Below are 20326 nucleotides of genomic sequence, written 5' to 3' on the forward strand. Positions count from 1 at the left end.
GCAGCAGAGTGTTTGGGCACTGGCACTATGGCGGTGGTTTTAAAGCACGTGGGGACAACAGGAAAAGGGAGAGACTTCGCCTCTCTATGAGAGCTGAGCTGTGTGATTTCATGTATTTCATTTGTTTCTTTATTTCTCTGAACAGCGCTTTAGTCTGGAGGTTTTAAAGTGCTACAAATAAAGTTGTATTGTATTATATTTTGAAAAGAAAACTGTCTCGTCTATCATCTGAATTCCTAAGCACACAGCTTCATCTGGCTTCACACATCATGACTACTAGAATATTTCACACAGGCACAAGTAAAAGTGAAACTGTGAAGTTACACCTGTAGATAAAAGAAAGTAGGTCAGTTATATACACTCTAAATACACATTACTGGACATAACAAGGGCGGATAATGATCAGGTTTTATAATATAACTATTCAACTTTTAAATAAAATCCCTTACCAACAACAACACAACACAAAAACACATTCTCTATAGGCAGATATTTGGAGTCTGCGCTACAAGGGATTATTACTTAGACATTTAATCATCTTTTCAGTAGAGACTTACAGAAAGACAAGAAAACTCATAACAGCTATACAAGTGTATTTATCTGGTATCTCTTACATTTAGTAAAAAAAAACTCTATATACACTTTTATATATTTCATTTACGATTGTAGATTTTAAAGAACGTGTTGTTTGCTTATAATATTTTACTCAAGTAAAGCCTGTGTGTACTTGTGCAGCACTGTTCATTCACATACAGTACCTGTTACACATATCGAGAGCAACAAACGACTGGTGTCAAAGTGTGCACCGAAAGCTGGTAAAAAAAAGAACCACATGAGCCATTCACAGAAGAGTACTGGGCGGGACCAGGCGGAAGAGTTTTGAGATCTCTCGTGTCAAATAACCCTTGTTTTTGTTACTTTATACCCGCTTGAAAATCTATTATATCCACTTGGATGGTCCATAAGAAGACTGATATTCTTACATTGAGGTTTTAATAAAAAAATGATTTCAGAAACGCATTTTATTAATGTCTGACTCCCTGTAATCCTTGTGTTTTCTATTCAAACAACCTCCAACTGACGTGTCACACCTCCTTGTTATGTTTTGAGTCACAGTTTCACTCTTTCACTTTGACTGCGCACTGAAGGTAAGCTGATCTGCGGATTCAACCCTTGACATATAAACGTATATATAAACGTATATTATTGAACACTTTGATTCAGTCTCACTACATATGAAATATTTATATATGTAATACTACTCGTGCTGTAACGTTACCTCGAATGCTATCTAGTTTATAACTGTCTTTAACCGTGTATGTTAGCAAGGCCTCAGTTAGCTTAGCACACACTTCCTCATTGTTCGAGAAAACTTTATAAACCTTTAATGTAACGGTTGGTCGCAATGTTTTTGTGTTGCTGTACATTGTTACCACAACCGAAGTTGAATTAAAGTTAGTGATGTTATTATAAAAGTTGTTGTTTATCTTTAATCAATGACTGGATGTGTCAGAACTTTCTCCAATTAAACAAAGACAAAACTGAGGTAATGGTTTTTGGAGCCAAGGCAGAAGAGTTTCAACAGTCCCATTAAAACCGTTACTAAATCAGCATACTATCACCTAAAGAACATATCTAGGATTAAAAGACTAATGTCACAGCAGGATTTGGAAAAACGTGTCCATGCTTTTATCTTTAGTAGACTGGACTACTGCAATGGTGTCTTCACAGGTCTCACTAAAAAATCTATTAGGAGCTGCAGCTGATTCAGAACGCCGCTGCTCGAGTCCTCACTAACACTAAGAAAGTGGATCACATCACACCTGTTGGGGGGGTTGGCAGGGAAACGGGGTTCAGGGCGAGTGGCTGTACCCGTAGGATAGAAAAGGGGGAAGTGATGTCTGACTCAGAGGTCGCACTGTGGAGAAGAACGTGTTGCCCACATTCTGTTACTGAGTTTAGGCTAGTTAGCTAGCAGGTCTATTGTTTTGGGTGCAGTCACTTTTGCCTCCACTTGCTGTTCAAATAAATGTTGAAAGAACGTTGCATTTAACTTCAACATTTAATTTAAAAAAAATTCTTCCTGGGGGAGCATGCCCCCGGACCCCCCTAGAGGAGGTGAGGTCCACCACCTGCCCACACCCCCTGTTAAATTGTCTCACCCACATTGAGGATGCTTCCTACGCCCATGTTTTATTCCATGTGTCAAGTCGGTCCAAATGTTATTGCATCAAAGATCTGTTAACATTAAAATCACTAAATATATGCTGTAACTATTTTTGCTGTAGGCCAGTGGTTCTCAACCTGTGGTACGCGTACCACTGGTGGTACGCCAGCTCCCGCTAGTGGTAGGCGGAAGAATCTGAAATATTATTTAACCTTTTTTTTTTATTACATTTTACATTTTATTTTACCAACATTGAGACAACATCTCATTTACAATGCTGACCTGTCCAAGAAGGCAGCAACAGTTCTTACACATAACCAGTGTTGTGCTAGTTACTGAAAACCAGTAACTAGTTACCATTACTAGTTACTTCATTTCAAAAGTAACTCAGTTACTTTACTAGTTACTTACACCAAAAAATAATGCATTACTGTGAAAAGTAACGTTTTAGTTACTTACAAACAGCTATAAGGATAGCCTTCATTTCAGTACTGTTATTGCATTGGAGAATAATACAATCTGTTGATCAACTTGACATGCATTATATGCAATCTGGATTGCATCGATATTTGCTGGCTTTCCATTTTTGTATATTCTTTCTCCAGGTAGTTGGAAAAAGTTTTCCGTCCCATATGCCGTGTGCCGCCCGGACATGCTATCATGCTAACTAGCTCCCTGAAAGCGGGTGACTCCACTGTAGCAACAGTCTGCATGTGTTCTACAACATACCGTGCAATGGCTTTATCGACTTTTCCCTGGCTAGCAGTCCCTCGGTTAAAATCCAGCCGCTGTTGCTTAGGTGGAGGTGGAGTGGCGTCGGCTGAGTCTCTGTGGTCTTAGCTACTAGCTTCGTCCCAGCATGTTGTTTTTGCAGATGTTTTAAGAGATTTTAATGACTGGTTTGGGCAGTAGATAGGATCTTTGACCCGCCAAGACACAACTTACATTTAACTAAAACGTTATTTTCTTTGTGCTCGACAAAAGTGAAATAGTGAGAATATCTCCAGGTGGAGAAACTAGACTTGAGCTCCGCCGCCGCCATGATAGTCTTGTTGTAAACAACACAAACACGCCCACAGCCCGTCTCCGCATGTGACACAGGAAGTATCTAAGTACATTTACTCAAGTACTGTACTTAAGTACAGTTCTCATCTCTGTTCGCCTGGCTGTTGACTATATAAAAAAACTAACGGAGTAACGCACCATGTAGTAACGGTAACTGAGTTACTGAATTCAAAAAGTAATGCATTAGAGTACTAGTTACTGCCAAAAATGTGTAACGTGTGTGTACTGTGTAACGCGTTAGTCCCAACACTGCACATAACACAGACGTAAAAAATACAGAAAACACAACTAAGTAAACAAAAGACGAAAAGCAGTCACTACATTGTGCACATTTAGGACAGTAAGAAAGGTACACTACTTATTACTGCAAGAGCAGCTGATGGGAAGGACCTCAGACAACTTCCATTTAAAAACAGGCTATAGGGACAAGTGCCATCAGTTTGAGGCTTGATTGAATAACATTAATTAAAAAATAAATCATACTATCAAAATACTACAACGAATGAAAATAAGCTTGAGATAATTGAAACTGTGGTTTAAATAAGTTCTAATTGGCTATTGAATAAAATTGAATCAAATTCAACCACCACATCAATCACATCACCAGGACCGCATTTTTCCACCTCAAAAACATTGCCCGTCTCCGCCCATCACTCTCCTCCTCTGCTGCTGAGACCCTGATTCATGCATTCATCACTTCACGACTCGACTACTGCAATAGCATCCTCTACGAGTCTACGGCATACCATCCAACCTCCTCAATAAACTCCAACATATCCAGAACTTTGCTGCCCGCCTCCTCACCCACACCCGCTCCCGAGACCACATCACTCCCGTCCTCCAGAACCTCCACTGGCTCCCCGTCCGTCAAATAATCAACTTCAAAGTCCTCCTGATTACTTACAAAGCCCTCAACAATCAGGCCCCCCCCTACCTCACAGACCTGCTGCACCACCACACCCCTTCCCGTTGCCTCCGCTCATCAGAAGCCAACCTCCTCTCCATCCCCACCTGCTGAGGGACTGGTCAGCTTTCTGTCCCCAGAGTCAGAACTAAACATGGAGAAGCAGCGTTCAGTTATTATGCTCCAAATATCTGGAACAAACTCCCAGAAACCTGCAGGTCCGCTGCAACTCTGACTACTTTTAAATCCAGGCTGAAGACTTTTCTTTTTGCCGCTGCTTTTAATTGAAACTGAGCCGTTGTGTTTCGTTTTTGGTTAATGAACATTTGGGGCTAGTAACCCCAGGGAATCAGAGTCTGGGGACTTTGTCCTGGCTGCTTTTCTCTGTGTGCTGCTCGGGACGTATGTGCCATACAAGCGTACACAGCTCATGTTCGGAGAAACCTTAAAGGCATCAGTAAAGTGGAACTTCTGTGTGAACTATTCACATCTGAAACTGCACTGTAACTTTTTATTCATGTATTTTTTTCTTTTAATGTTTCTTTTATTATCTTTTCTTTTTAATGACTGATTTCAAATGCCTTTTTCTGAATCTCTTTCATTTTTGTAAAGCACCCTGAATTGCCTTGTCTTTGAAAGGTTCTGTATAAATACACTTGCCTTGCCTTTATCCAACATTTTGTTTTTTAAGGAGATCTCACGCAATGTGTTATTTCCGATTACAGGAAACTCTCTTGTCATATTTAATCAAACATTATTTAAATTAACAAGAAATACACACATTTAATATAATTCAGGATAATTTTAAAGCATTTAACTTTCATGTTCTGCTACTTCATAGGTCTACTGCCCTACATTTAGGGGGAATTAATGAACATTTAATCCACTTTACTAATTTAATGATATAATGATTAATCAACAAAAAATTAATTATGATAAAAACAATTAATTAATAAAAACCAGTTCATAAATGAGCTGAAATTAGATGTATTTTCAACAGCTACTATATTAAAATGATTAACACATTAGTAGTATAGTATAATTAAATAGTGAAATACACATTATTCTGAAATGAAATCATTCTTCATAATGAGTATTTAACACAGAGTCAAATATACATATTCTAATGGCTGTACATCTACTTGCATGTTGTGTTCAAGTTCTTCACTTCTAACAAAGAAAGGGGAAGAACTGTAGGAATAAAATAACTTGTGTCATTATTTCTTCTCTTACAGGCATCTCTTCTCGCTCGGTGTTCGTACATCTAACATCTTCCCCAGGTATTCACTTCTCCTGATTGTTATCAGGGAAACCTGAATGAGTTGTTTTTCTACTTTATCAAACAGGAATACTTATACATTACATTCTGACTTTCAAAATGAAGATTTGGTCTTTAAAAAAACAAGAATTAGGAAATGGAATATAACAAGTAATTTATTAATCAACTTGTAATTCCCTCTTTAAATAATCCAAGTCCAGTTCACATTCAAAGGCTGGATTTTAATCTGTATATTTTGGTGCTATTTCATTTATTTGTTGATTAAATAAATAAAGAATGTTCACTATTAAAAACAAGTGATAGAAGAATATTCAATGAGAGGCCAAACACCTAAAAGGCTCATTGAGGGTCTCTTTAGGTACAAATATATATAAGCTCCTAACATTTCTCTCTGTCAGTAAACGCAGACCCAATCCTGGGAGGATAAGAGCAGCTTCTCCTGCATCGAGCTGTGAGTCCATGAAGAGTCTGAATACTTCTTCAATACATTTTGAAAATTGACTGCAAGATTTGTCTTTTTATTTTATTCTGTAGTTCTTTGACCATGGGTGTATTCAAGGAGAAGCTCGGGTCCTTTAAGTGTTGGTCTGAGCCACAAAAGAGGTGAGATGAAGATTTATTTATGTTCATGTCAGATCCAGCTGTTTGACTGACTTACTGGGTTCATTCTCTGGAATGCCATTTAAGCCAAAATTAAATAAATAAATAAATACATAAATAAATAAATATATATATATAAAAATGCCTATGAAATAAATTCTGAAATAAATAAATGAGGCAATAAATATGTATACATGTACATTTAAATACACATTTATTTATTTCAAGAGACTTTTATTTCATAATTACACATTTATTTATTTCAAGAGACTCGTATTTCATAATGACATTTATTTATTTCAAGAGACTCGTATTTCATGAGACATTTCCATTCCTTATATGCAAATGAACGGGGCGTGGTTAGCTCACAGGTCCAGAGACCCAGACCAAAGCAACAGCACCACACTGACTACTCGAGAAGAGGAAGAAAATGGAGGAGAAGGACTATAAGGCAAACTACTAAATTCTCAGAGTCAGACACATGGTCAGACATCGCATGTAATCTGATACTCTAAATTTCACCCGCCAGAAATGTTCGCTTCTTCTTCTTCGGTGTAAATTGTCCGTTGGCAAACCAGTTGACTTCTTCTTCTCTCGGTTTTTTGGCAGATTGCAAACAACTTTAAGGTGCATACCGCCACCTACTGAGTGGTGGGCCGTCAGGGCCAGCAAGGCCTTCTCTGCTGGCCTAAACATCATCAGAATATACATTTAATTTTGATATATTTTTTCCACAAATATGTATTAAATTATTCCCCATAGTCTATTCTTTTCATTTCATAGCTTTCCTCTTGGTTGCGCTGCTTCCAGCCTCAGAACAAGATTTGGAGGGCTGGCCTTTATGTTAGAGCTTTTATCCAATCATATTTCAGCCATAATGTGTTGCCAGGGTCCAAGAAATCTGCCCTTAGGCCTTCAGAATCAACAGTGCGGGCGCCTGTAGCTTAAAGTGAACGGAAACAAAACTGTGGCGTTAACCAATCAGATTTTGAGTTGGCGACAACGGGCCAGCTAGCAGGCGTACGATGACGTCAGCACGTGCACGTCTTTTGATTGGATACGCACTATTGAGAGGCAGAGCTATGTAGAGCTAGCAAACTGAACTTGAATTTGAACGAGCTAATTTGTGTAGATTTCTACAAGCTGTTTTTTTTAAACCCACAATGGCTGAAGGAGAAGAGATCGATTTGGTCGCAGATATAATTACAACGCCATTTTCAAGACGAACTTTTCAAGAAAAGCTAGACATTGTGAGAAGAGAACGGCCAACCCCGACGCTAGCGAGCCTATCACAGCGGGGGAAAGGGTTTGTCCGCCACTTTCAAATCACTAACTACGAGCGGTACCCCTGGCTCACAGCCTCCGAGAGGCACTGCAAATTGTACTGCTGGGAATGCCTGCTATTTGCAAATGATCGATTTGGTGTTTGGAGCCACACTGGATTTGCAAACTTGAGTTGTCTAACCAAGGCAGCAACGAGACACCAAAGCACGGCTGGGCACTTACAAGCAATGGTGCTTTTGAAAACCTTTGGGGACACCCGAGTGGATCTACAGCTCAACGAACAAGTGCGCCGGGAAACGGAGCTCCACAACGAAAGGGTGAACAAAAATAGGGAAATATTGAAAAGGCTGATTGATTGTGTCCTGTTTTTGGGTAAACAGGAACTTTCATTTAGGGGACATGATGAAAGCGCCGAGTCCAGAAACAGAGGAAACTACGTGGAGCTTCTTTCTTTGCTTGCTGAGAACAACACAGACTTGCATTACCACCTGTCCACAGACAATAATTCAGGTAGGACTGTGTCGGACATCACTGAAGGCCTAGGTGTGAAATGCACGGCCCGCCACCTACTGTACATGAGTGTGAATCATCATATCATTCCATCTCTTAACTCATGGACGTATCTATGATCTAATCCAAAAATAAAAAACATAATAAATAAAACAAAACAACAATCTATGATCTTTCCTGTTAGATAATTGTACCTACCCCAGTTTCACTAAAGGTAAACAGTGCCTTTCTGGTAGCTCTTTCTCCCTCTCCTTTTGTTCCCAAAATACCAACCACACTCCATTCCCTCTCTGCCTCTAAAACGTTATCCTTTAGTTTTTCTCTTTCAGCTTTATAGATGTTCCACATTTTCTTTTACTCCACAGTTCCTACACTTGTCACTTACTTTCCCCCATGACATGCAGCGTACCATTCAATGCTGTGTGATTCATTCTGAGTCGAGCTATCATCATTTCCTCCCTTCTGTTTCTGTCTTTATAAATGCTGGTCTGCTGGCATACCAGCAGACCAGCATTTATCCATCACCAGCTTATGTTAGTATTAAATATACAATGTATTCTGGTAACTATCAAAATAAAGACATTGTATAGTGTTCATAAAAGTATTTTTATTTAATAAATTATACTTAATACAATAATATTACAAAAAAAACCTACATCTAAATAAATATATCATCTAAAAAAAGATGCATTTGATTTAAAAATAACAAATATAATTCAAAATGTAAACAAAGAAATTATAAACTTTTTTTCTTTTTAATATCCATTATCTTCTCTGTTATGTGTCTTCCGATCTTTGCCAATCTGGCCAGCATTTCTTGGTCCTCCACGTCTTTCTCGTGCAGCCACTGCTTGAAGCAAACTGAAAATAAGAAACAACAATGTTTTAACAAATCGTATTAAATAATGTGATGATAGAACTGCAAACAGAATAGCTGAAACTTTAACAAACTAAATAACTCAGTTCCCTCTAATCATTAACCCATGTTTGTATCATTGTGTTAACTCCGTGTGTTGCTGCTAGCATACATAACACCTGACGTGGAAACGTTACTCGTGGATGGAGCTACAGAGCTGCTAGAAAGACAGTCGAACCCGGTGCATTCCTCCGTCTGGATGTGGAGCACTTTTGATAAATGTTTAGACAAATAGCTCGTGTTACCGCCCTCACATGCTAAATTCTTATTGCACTTTAGGTAACGAGCATTTTCCACCTCAAGACCAAGCCCCCAGGAAGTGTGCCGGACTCTGAGGAAAATATTCGTTGTGTCCAAACGGCGGTACTACAATTTCTTTATCAGTCTGTGACGTCGACCGGCCCAGAAATACTTTTCCCATTGACTAACATTGGGAAAGAGACGTCTGTAAATCGGTGGATAATTTTTTTAAACTAAATAAACTACCCAGTATGAACTATTGTATAGCCCTAGAATCATTAAGTCCTTAAAGTTGTAAAATGCACTAAAAGCCGAATCTAGATTTATTCTCTCTCCATTCTTTCTAGCGAGTCGAGAGTGGGAGCTCGGGGGGCGGGGCTTAAGGGGCACATGCTCTGTGAGCTACATACGGGCACTTCTGCTCTGACAGCCAGGCATGATGGGTAATCTGTGACGTTTTGCTCTCTCAAAAGTTGGGCCATTTTGTCCTCATGCGCCAATGAGCAGCTCTCATAGGAAAGAACGAGACCCCGCCTCCGACGTTGTATCCAGTTTTTATTATACATCCATGCTCAAGACGGGTAACATAACTACCCTCGGGGCACTTGTTCTCTCCGCCATGTGTTTGTGCGCGCGTGCGTGCGTGTGTGTGTGTGTGTGCGTGTGTGTGTGTGTGTTGCATACATGTAGCAGGTTCTGTGTGTAAACTGCCCCACCCCCTCGCACACCGTCAGGGGAGAGAGATCTCTCGTCTGGATTGGAAAGATCGAAGATAAATCAGAGACGCACTTTGTGGTCTTATTGCATATTAGAAACGGAGTTGGCGACTGTAAGACTGCGATATAATGTTTATGTAGATATAATACATATGACATCTATTATTGAAATGTCTCCAGTACCGATAAAAAGATCGATAACGTTGGACGTTAACGGTATCACGGTCTTTAATATTTCAGCCCCAGGGCCACGTTAATACTGGGGCTCGGTACCCATCAATATTACATTTCAAATAACCAATGTTGGAGATTTAAAGGGATAACTGGTCCGCTTTTCAAATCTCCGCGCGTTCCTATGAAGCTGGTTATAATACAGGAAGGAATCCATATCTACAAAGTAACCGTTAACAATAATCTACTTTAATGGCAATATGACAATGCAATACAATCATTACAATACAACATGATATATTACAGTTATATTGCAATGCTTAAGGAGTAATGCCGGCTTACTCCTGCTCTAGTCCGCATACTGCAGAGCTACTTTCACCCGAGGGCAGCATGTGAAGAAGAGGCCGAACGCCAGGGATCCACCGGATATATACCAGAGTAAGAAGGAGGGGTTTGGTGTTAGGTCAGCTGGTCATCTTTTCAGGTCATCTCATTGGGAGACGCAACGCAGCAGGAAACGCAGCAGGAAACCAAACAGGCTCACTTTCCAACAAAAGGTCTCAAGGCCTGCATACCTACACCTCCCCCACAGAGCAATAAAACCCTGTTTACTCCAACCAGCCCAGAATGTTTATAGCCATTTGTAGTCCTTACATTTATGAAAGGATAAAACAGAGAAATCAATATAAAACACAAACACAGGTATTGTTTGAACAGTATTCACTTAACTGCTACTGTTGATAACCACCAGAGAAACCCAAGGGACCTCTCTTAACATCACAAACACTGCAGCTAGATCTAAGTTGAATGCAAATCAGGACATGCTCTCACCTTCCCCCATCTTCCTTTGTCCTCAAAAACACATGTCAACAGGCCCCAAATGCAGCTCACAGTTTTACCCAAATTATTCTCATTTTAAGCTTATCCATAGTTTGCTAACATGAATAAATACAAATATAACTCTACACCAAGTACTTGGTTACCAACACAAAGCGCAAGTGGCTAGTGCTGCTAAGAACATACCTGGTGATGGTGATGATGGTGGCTCTTCGCTGCAGGATCTGGTCGATGTCCTCCTTGCAGAAGCGGTTGCCTTCGTCGTTCTCGTCCATTATGGCGGCGTAGGCTCCTTTCCTCAGCAGGTCCTCGATCTCCTTCTTGGAGAATTGCTGGACCGGCTAAAGGCGACGCAGAGAGACATTTACACAAGTGGATTTAGAAAACTCTTTTTGAAAATAAACCAAGCGTACTGCAACAGCGACTGACCCAAAAATGACTTGGCATCTAGAAATATGACAGATTTTCTTTTTCTCACCCCGTTGTTGTTGCCACTCATGCTCTGCAGGACGGGACGGTCCAGCCCGAGCTTCAGACTAGCTTTATCCAGCATTTCCCTCTCATAGTTTCTAGTGATCAGACGGTACACCTCCACCGCCTTAGACTGGCCAAAAGAGCATCATGTGCAGCTGCTGTTCAACGTTTTTAAGCATTAAATGGGAAAATAATATACACTTAAAGAACCGAGGGAATAAACGGAAAGACTGTTGTTGTTGTAGCCCTATTGAACTATCTTTAGGACAGACAGAGCAGATATATATATATATATATATATATTGTACCTGCAGGTCATTTTGAGAGTAACTTCCAGTCAGAGTGGAATATCACACAGGTGTCTGCAGCAGTGAGGTTCACAAGCTCTTGATCAGGTGTTTGATGTGGGCTGGCATGATCCTTTCTGCAGCGATGAATAAAGAAAACAAAGAAGACATTATTCATAATAGTAACAACAATAATATTAGTATAACTATTTATATAGCACTTACACAATAATTGCAAAGTGATTCTCACAACAAAAATAAAGAACAAAACAATATCAACAATAAAAAAACTAATGATTATAGGAATGTTAAGATACAAAGAAATGATAAACATTCTGAGAGGCCGACTACAAAAGGCAGCCTCAATGGCTCTTGATGACATCAATGAGCAGTCCCAACACATGCTGCTGTATCAAAAGAAATAGGTCCAGATTTCTTCTATTTAGTGTTGGATGATTTGTTGTATTGATTGCTGATGGATGTTAAGATATGTTTTACAATTATAACAAAAAGATTATTGTAATTGGAATCAAAAAGTTTACAAATCGTAGTTTTAATAAAATGACTAGCAATATAGGATTTATTCAACAGCGGTAAAGCATTAAGTTACTAAATTAACGTACACTGAACTGTAAAACTTACCACTATTTAGGAAAGGACCTGATCAGAAGGATTGACTAGTAAGACAGCAAAGAGGTGGAGGAGGTCTCTGTCATGTACAACCATTGGTAGATGTTACACCTGAAAGAAAGATAAGGAAATAAGAGAAGACAGGAGGACAAGCATCCTCTTAAGTAAAAGACCAAATCATGTCAAGCTTTACATCTTTCAGTCTTTACAATGCACTGTTGGAAATTACATTGCAAGGCTAAATTCAAACTCAATACCATAAATAACTGGGTACCAAAGTGCTCTACCTGATAGGACACGTTCCACACGGAGCAGCAACCAACCGGCTGGGCCGTATGCTGCATATCATCTCCTCCCTCTCCACTGTTTCCAGTAGATCTCTGCTGCCTGTCCAATAAAACTGAAATGCCCCAAAACAATCATATTTAAAAAGTTAAAAACAATAACTTGCTTTTGGCATTCAAATGTATTAGAATCTCACCTTTTTTCTGGATGTCAGGTTGTTCCTGGAGTTCAAATGCAAAACCTGAACGATGACAAGAGCGAGACTTACATTTGACAAGATAAGTAATACCAGAGCAGTGTTTAGGACATGCAGAGACCTGGGGCCTGTACTACGAAGCTGGTTCAACCTAACCTGGATATGTTTGAGTTAGCCGGTTGGCCTAATCCAAAACATACGCGCTCTCGCTAAACGGTCCTACGACGCGGGTTATCAAGTGGATCGCTCAAGCCAGCCGTGTCCTATCTAGTTAGGTGTTCACATGAAAGGGGTGGTATTTGGAGCATTCGACCAATCACAGACATGGCGAAGCGTACTGACAGCGCAGCGCGTCATACTTCCTGAATGAAAAGTAAACTATAATATTAGACATATGAAGAAGTTAAACTTTAAACATCCATGACTTAAACACTTGATCCAGGATCAAAGACACAGAGCTGCACCTGCAAGGTGAATACAGCTGGTAACAGAAGAAGTGTTTGAATGCATACATTAACAGGTTTATGATATCACTGCCCCGTCTAAAACACGATCTGACTTTCATTACATTTGACTCGAGTGTTTCGTCAACTTAATGTGTTGCTTAAAATAATACTTCTGCATCCAGTATGTGACACTGTGAGTGTTGCACGGCCAGATACGGCTCAGCTGACTCAGATCAGGAAATATATGATACATTATGAAGTGATATGCCGCGGACTGTACTGTTACTCTGATCCGGTTACTTATGTTGTGTCAGATATTTAAGTAAGCTTTCTTAACGCTAATGTTATAATAGTCAGATTGCTCTGAAAATGGAGGTGATATTCTATTCATGTTCACGTTCACACAGTCGGTGATTTTTGCCGGCCGTCTTTCCTGCGACGGCAGCTTTTCTGTATTTCCTTTCTCTTGTAATATGACTTGATCGCTTTAAACTCCGCACACTGAGCTCTGATTGGTCAGCAGGCAATGCTTTCACTGAGTTGAGCTCTTAGCCTGCAACCTAACCTGGGGGGTATCCTACGAAGCAGGATTTTCGTTTAGCAAGATAACTTCTGGGATTTCCGGTACTATGAAGCTGGTTAACTTTTTAGCGGGCTAGATCTCCATGGTGACTTATCCTGGAACCTACCCTGCTCCGAAGCAGGGTAGGTTCCAGGATAAGAGATCAACTCAGCGAAAGCACCACACCTGCTGACCAATCAGAGCTCAGTGTGCGGAGGAAATACAGTTTTTAACTGCCGTTGCAGGAAAGACAGCCGGCCAAAATCACCGACTGTGTGAACGTGAAAATGAATAGAACATCACCTCCCATGTTCAGAGCAATCTGACTATTATACTATTATGTTAAGAAAGCTTAATTAAATATCTGCCACAACATAAGTAACCGGATCAAAGTAACATTACGTAGCCTACAGTCCACGGCACTCACTGTGAGTGCAGACGTCGATGTGTCCCATTATCATTCATATCACATCACATCATAATGTATCATATCTTTAGAACACATCATAGCACAGAGACAGCTCTGGTTAAAGTCACAAATGCCATTCTAATAGCCTCTGACAAGGGACGTGTCTCTATTCTTGTTTTGCTCGATCTCAGTGCTGCATTTGATACTATCGACCATGATATCTTATTGCAAAGACTAGAGCACTTAGTTGGCATACAGGGAACTGCTTTAGACTGGTTTAGGTCCTATCTATCTGAATGCTCTCAGTTTGTACGTGTCAATGATGAATCTTCCACGCAAACCAAAGTTAGCCATGGAGTGCCACAGGGCTCAGTGCTCGGACCTATTTTGTTCACATTATATATGCTTCCGTTAGGCAATATTATAAGGAATAATTCTGTAAACTTTCATTGTTATGCGGATGATACTCAACTATATTTATCAATCAAGCCTGATGAAATTAATCATCTAAATAAAATTCAAGACTGCCTTAAGGACTTAAAAACGTGGATGACCTTAAACTTTTTGATGTTAAACACTACCAAAACTGAAGTTATTGTACTTGGCCCGAAGAATCTACGAAACAAATTATCTAAGGATATACTAACTATGGATGGCATTAATTTGGCCTCCAGTGAGACTGTAAGGAATCTTGGTGTTATATTTGATCAGGATTTATCCTTTAACCGCCCACATAAAATCAATTTCAAGGACCGCCTACTTCCATCTACGTAACATTGCAAAAATCAGGCATATCTTGCCTCAAAACGATGCAGAGAAACTAGTCCATGCATTTGTTACTTCAAGGCTGGATTATTGTAACTCTTTATTATCAGGGTGTACCAAGAAGTCAGTCAAGTCGCTTCAGCTGATTCAAAATGCTGCGGCTCGTGTACTAACCAGAGTTAGGAAAAGGGACCACATTACTCCTGTTCTGGCTGCCTTACACTGGCTCCCTATAAAACACAGGATAGAATTTAAAATTCTTCTTCTCGCCTACAAAGCCCTTAATGGGCAGGCGCCATCTTACCTTAAAGAACTCATTATACCCTACTGTCCTACTAGGGCATTGCGTTCCAAGAATGCAGGGTTGTTGGTTGTTCCTAGAGTCTCTAAAAGTACAATGGGAGCCAGAGCCTTTTCTTATCAAGCTCCACATTTGTGGAATCAGCTTCCAGTTTGTGTTCGGGCGGCAGACACCCTATCCGTTTTTAAGAGTGCGCTTAAGACCTTCCTTTTTGATAAAGCTTATAGTTAGGGCTGATTAGATTCAGCCCCTAGTTTTGCTGATATAGGCTTAGTTTGTCGGGGGACATCTTACTTCTTCCTTCTCTCTGTCTATACCTGTGTACTCTCATGTTCCGATTAACCCAGCTTCCCCAAATGTCTTTCTTTTTGGTGTCTATATACGCCGGGATCCGGAGTCATGGATGATCCTGCGGTCCTGTGTCCTGGATCGCGAGCCCTGGATCTTGAGTCGTGGCTGTGGTCCTGGATCATAGGTCCTGGATGGATATCCTCGTGGATTCATCTTCCTATTATACACCAGGGCATGACATTAAGGATTTTGGGAGATGGCCCTGTGGGCCATCTAAGCTAATTTACAGATGGCCCTGAGTCCAATAGAGATGGCCCTGAAAAATGCGCACGGACGAAATGACACACGAAAGGTTTGGGGGACCTGCAGGTCTTAGATGCTGTCTGGTGCATTCTCTAGAATTATAAGATGAACCACCACAATATTATATTGTTCAATTTTATTCTTAATTTCACTTCTTCTTGTTTGTGTTTGCTGATTCAACGACTAATAGTCTTTCAAGAAAGTGTCAATGTCTGACTCGTCTATGTCTGACTCATCTGAGTCGTCAAGAGCTTCAGCCAAGCGCTTCTCGCCAGCAGCCACATTCTCTGCCTCAAGTCCGAGCTCGTCAGATATGGCCTCCTGGCGCACATTCTCCTCCTGCTCGGCTTCCTGATCCATAAGAACCAGGTCTTCATAGAGGTCGTCCCGTATCTCCTGCTCCTGCTCCTTCTGCCACGGGTTGAAGCCAGGGCGACGAGCCCTATTTCCTGAGGTCCACCACTTCTCCACGGCTCCGGCAGCATCAAAGTTGTCCATTGAGGGGCCCTCAATGGAGGAAAACATCAGGCGGCTGAGCTGCTCAGTACCCAGACAGGAACGCCAGTAGTTCTTCACCCTCTTCATGCAGCTGAACCCCCGCTCACACACTGCAGTGTTGACTGCCAGAACAAGGTATATTTCAAACAGTATTGACAGCCCCTTATACTGTTTGCATCTCTCAGTGTCACACAGGATGCCAGAGAAGATCTGTGGCATTCGAAGTGTGCGGGCTGCTGCATAACTCTTGTAGAGGATGAACTCAGACTTCAGCATTTTAGTTGTAACACTGTGCTCGTCCATCAGGGGCTGATAATGCTCACAGATATCAGCAAAGTCTTGTTTGCCATAGGCAGCCAGCTCCTGTCTGTCAGAGGGCCACTGACTGGGGTTGAAGATGGAAAATTTTGAAGGGACACTCCCTTTCTGGAGATCTTGGAATCTTTTCTCCAGGTGCTTGATGAGCACATCTGCAAACACATACACAATGTCAAATTATAATCCCTGTCTCTGGACCACCATAAAAAATCATTTATATCATAACAAATGTGAAATTATATTCCTGTCTTTGGACCACCATAAAAAAATTATCTATTAAAACATGTTATGCCCATATTTACTTATGAAGAAAATATTTACTTTTGAAGAAAAAATATTGAATATTTACTTTGAAGAAAATATTATTGGGCACATACCTATGACTTTCTTCCGGAGAAAGAGAATCTGCCCTTCGTTGACATACTTGAGTTTAGTCCCTCGGAAGAGGCCGGTTTTTGAGACTGCATCAATGACCTCCTGCATCCCCTCAGTTGGTTGGAACTGCAGGTCCACTAACTTCAGTGAGCATGTCTCCAGGGCTTCCACAGCATCACATACAGTCAGGCTGTCCTTCTGGAAGTTCAGTGACAACTCAGAGAGGGCTTCAAAAGTGTCACGCATGAAATAACTGAAAAGTACATTGTCATAGTCCATGAGGAAGGTGAGGATCCTGTACGCCCTTCCTCGCACCTTTGGGCTTGGCTTCGGTCTTCTCTCAGTGCTTATGAGATCCTGGAAGTAGGTCACGAATACCGCGTAGCTTTCGCACACAATCTGCAATAAAGATAGCAATTTTATATTTTCTATCCTGATGAGATTTAATTATCTATTAAATATTTGTTTAGACCTACCTTGTTGGCTTTGTGTATGTAAGGGAGAAATCTCGCCCCAGCAAGGTTGGTTGGCTTCAGCACTTTCTCCTCCAAGGCCTCCGCTACCAAACGCAGCTCATGTAAGGCTTTTGGGCTGAACTTATAGTGCTTGTAAAGCCACTTAAGGTTCTGATGAAGTGCCTTGAGCTTGTCAAGCTCCTTGAGGCTGTCAACGAGCCCCCTCTCAGCACGGTGGGCCACACAGTGAAGGGCAATGAGATATGCGATATCCCGTTTGAGGAGGGCCTGGACACCATTGTCTTTCCCGAAGTTAACAGCAGCCCCATCTGCCCCGAACCCCACCAACCTCTTCTTCCAGTCGTCCACTCTACCCCGTGCAAATGCTGTTTTTTTTATTTAAAATAGCACATTTATTAAATGTCATCAGCAAACAATTATAAATTTTTTAAATAGATAATCACATGTCATCAGAAAAGAATATCTTACCTCCCATAATGAGTGCATATAAGCCTTTAGCATTTGCTCGCTTGACGTGTTCAATGCTAAAAAACACATTTTTTGGCCTCTTGGTGGAGTCTAGGTACCGTACATACACGATTTCTTGTTCCAGGATCGCCTTGTCCGTTGCCCCATCTATCATGACTGAGAAGAATCGGGCACTCTTCACCTCAGCCAGAATAGGGTCATAAATGAACTGGTAGATGTCCACAAAAAATCTAAAAGTAAAAATATCAATTAATTTAATACATTTGCATGTGGCAGTTGTAACATTTTAAGGTGAAATAAATGCAAGAAGTACCGGTACCAGTAATTCTAAAAATTTGTTGTGAAGAAAAGATATTTACTTTTGAAGAAAATATTTACCGTGCGCAGGCTTTGTCGTGGTGGTAACACAGGGGCATCTTGGCACCGGTCCTCCTGTTCAGGTCCACCAAGACAGGAAAATCTGTAAAGGGCCTCTCACTCTTGACCACAAAGTAGGCCACATGGAAAAGGTTGCTCATGCCAGCACGAAGTTCATCCTGCATCTTAGAGAGGCCACGCAGTATAGGGGCCACCACAGAATTCTCACCATCAATCTTTGCTTGGGAAGCTGCAGCACACAGCTCATGCTTCTTGCTTGGATCATGACAATCCAGTAATGTTTTGCGGAATGTACTGTTGCCCTTGTACAGACTGCATGTCCTGAAATTAGGGAAACATTTAAATAAGCAATGTGATTTTTTTGGGGTTTGGGGCAACATTTTTTCTAAGTCGAGACATGGACAAAAATTGGCCAGAACTCCCCCTGTACATAGTGGAATTTGGGGCCAGAATATAGGATTTTTTCTAAGTCAAGTACATATACAAAATTGCATAATTATATAATAATAAGTTCATACATACTTATCACTGATGGAAGGGAAATGTCTGCAAGGCTCACAGAACATTTCATTCTTCTCTTTGTCAAATCTCAGCCATGGAAACTGGTCCAGCCAAGCTGGGATGAATGCCCTTGCCCTCTCCTTCCCCTCATAGTCTCTGGCCTTCTGAATTCTCTCTTCTTCTGACTGGGATTCTCTTTTTGATTCTCTTTTTTGGGGGGGGGGCTGCAGCTCAGTCTTTCTCTTCTTCTTTCCAGGTTGTTCACCTTGCTTTGGTGGACTAAGAAACATTGTAATACACTCTCACTTTAAATTATTTGATCATTATGTATTCAGCATCAGAATCCGTAACAAACTGAAATTCCCGCGAAAATGTGGTTGCATTCGATTCATTGTCCGGGTAGTATTCAGTTGCGCCACTTATGTGACAGACAAGAATAGTCAACTCTAATGTCTAACACTTAATGTGGAGAAAGAGATGTCCTGTATGGGTTGATTGTGCGTTGATCTGTTGGTAATGCCTCGGGGTTCCGGTGGGCATGTAAACAAATGCATAATGCTGCGCTATACTTTGTGGCCTCACCCAGTTGCATAGCGACACTCATTGTTTAGGTGTCTTTTAATAAGCAGGTAGTCCTATCATTAGCTAGAACTAGCTGGATCTGATCGATATGGACATAAACGTGAGTGAAGTCTAATCTGACGGGAGAGAGAGATCAGCTGAGCAGGCTGACGAGTGGACACGCAGCTCTGCATGATCACATGCAGCGCTGAGCGGACACAACACACACTTCAGGTTAGAATATCACACGTAGCTATTTTAATTACCTCTCAAACTACCTAAACTAGTTATAGTAGATGTGTTTTAGTTTTACTGTCGGGTCACTCATTACTGGATCCACGAGCTGCATGATACTGACATAATAGATTGCCCGATCGGGCAACCAGCAGGTGAGGCTTCATTGCCCGAGCTAAATGCTAGATGGCCCCGGGCCATCCTTAATGTCGAGCCCTGTACACACATGCATTTCCAAACATTTGGACTACCTATGTTGCAAATGTATTATCTTTTCAATTTACACACGGCATCTATTGCACGTCTGTCCGTCCTGGGAGAGGGATCCCTCCTCTGTTGCTCTCCCTGAGGTTTCTCCCATTTTTCCCTTTAAACTGTGGGTTTTCTTCGGAAGTTTTTCCTTGTACGATGTGAGGGTCTAAGGACAGAGGGTGTCGTATTGTCATACTGATATTTTGTACAAACTGTAAAGTCCACTGAGACAAATGTAACATTTGTGATATTGGGCTATATAAATAAACATTGATTGATTGATTGATCTTTCCTTATCTGAGTCAGCTGAGCCGTATCTGGCCGTGCAAGCTTACAGTGTCACATACTGTATGCAGAAGTATTATTTTAAGCAACACATTAAGTTGACGAAACTCTCGAGTCAAATGTAATTAAAGTCAGGTCCACTCGTGTCTTGGACGCATTCAAACACTTTTTCTTTTGCCAGCTGTATTCACCTTGCAGGTGCAGCTCTGTGGCTTTGATCCTGGATAAAGTGTTTAAGTCATTTATTTTTAAAGACTTCTTCATAGGCTATTTGACTAATATTATAGTTTCATTTAACTTTTCATTCAGGAAGTATGACGCTGCGCTGTCAGTATGCTTCTC

General features: G+C 40.9%; 2 protein-coding genes and 1 long non-coding RNA gene across 3 annotated transcripts; all 3 read right to left on the bottom strand.

The window, feature by feature from the left end:
- Positions 1-8564: 8564 nt before the first annotated feature.
- LOC117538282 (chromodomain-helicase-DNA-binding protein 8-like) lies at positions 8565-11392 on the bottom strand. Its single transcript, XM_034203879.1, has 3 exons — positions 11168-11392; positions 10876-11030; positions 8565-8670 (listed from the first exon to the last, which is right to left on the bottom strand). The coding sequence occupies exons 1-3, from the start codon at positions 11240-11242 to the stop codon at positions 8565-8567; spliced, it is 336 nt and encodes a 111-aa protein (XP_034059770.1). The 5' UTR covers positions 11243-11392.
- Positions 11393-11477: 85 nt separating this feature from the next.
- On the bottom strand, positions 11478-12456 carry LOC117538295. Its single transcript, XR_004567831.1, has 3 exons — positions 12368-12456; positions 12093-12191; positions 11478-11587 (listed from the first exon to the last, which is right to left on the bottom strand). It is a non-coding gene; the product is annotated as an uncharacterized LOC117538295 (long non-coding RNA).
- Positions 12457-15797: 3341 nt separating this feature from the next.
- LOC117538283 (zinc finger protein 862-like) lies at positions 15798-19172 on the bottom strand. The gene is made up of 6 exons (XM_034203881.1): positions 18674-19172; positions 18152-18472; positions 17774-18003; positions 17306-17670; positions 16832-17228; positions 15798-16606 (listed from the first exon to the last, which is right to left on the bottom strand). Exons 1-6 carry the CDS (start codon positions 18940-18942, stop codon positions 15822-15824), a joined length of 2367 nt encoding a protein of 788 aa, XP_034059772.1. The 5' UTR covers positions 18943-19172; the 3' UTR covers positions 15798-15821.
- Positions 19173-20326: the final 1154 nt, after the last annotated feature.

This window comes from Gymnodraco acuticeps, unplaced genomic scaffold (genome assembly GCF_902827175.1).
Source record: "Gymnodraco acuticeps unplaced genomic scaffold, fGymAcu1.1, whole genome shotgun sequence".
Taxonomy (NCBI): Eukaryota; Metazoa; Chordata; class Actinopteri; order Perciformes; family Bathydraconidae; genus Gymnodraco; species Gymnodraco acuticeps.

Coding starts and splice junctions, on each gene's coding strand:
- LOC117538282 (XM_034203879.1), bottom strand. CDS start 11,242: ATGCTGGATAAAGCTAGTCTGAAGCTCGGGCTGGACCGTCCCGTCCTG. Junction 11,031..11,167: donor TGAGTGGCAACAACAACGGG/GTGAGAAAAAGA, acceptor CGTCGCCTTTAG/CCGGTCCAGCAATTCTCCAA. Junction 8,671..10,875: donor ACCATCATCACCATCACCAG/GTATGTTCTTAG, acceptor TCTTATTTTCAG/TTTGCTTCAAGCAGTGGCTG.
- LOC117538283 (XM_034203881.1), bottom strand. CDS start 18,942: ATGTTTCTTAGTCCACCAAAGCAAGGTGAACAACCTGGAAAGAAGAAG. Junction 18,473..18,673: donor TTCCCTTCCATCAGTGATAA/GTATGTATGAAC, acceptor CCCTAATTTCAG/GACATGCAGTCTGTACAAGG. Junction 17,229..17,305: donor ACATACACAAAGCCAACAAG/GTAGGTCTAAAC, acceptor TCTTTATTGCAG/ATTGTGTGCGAAAGCTACGC.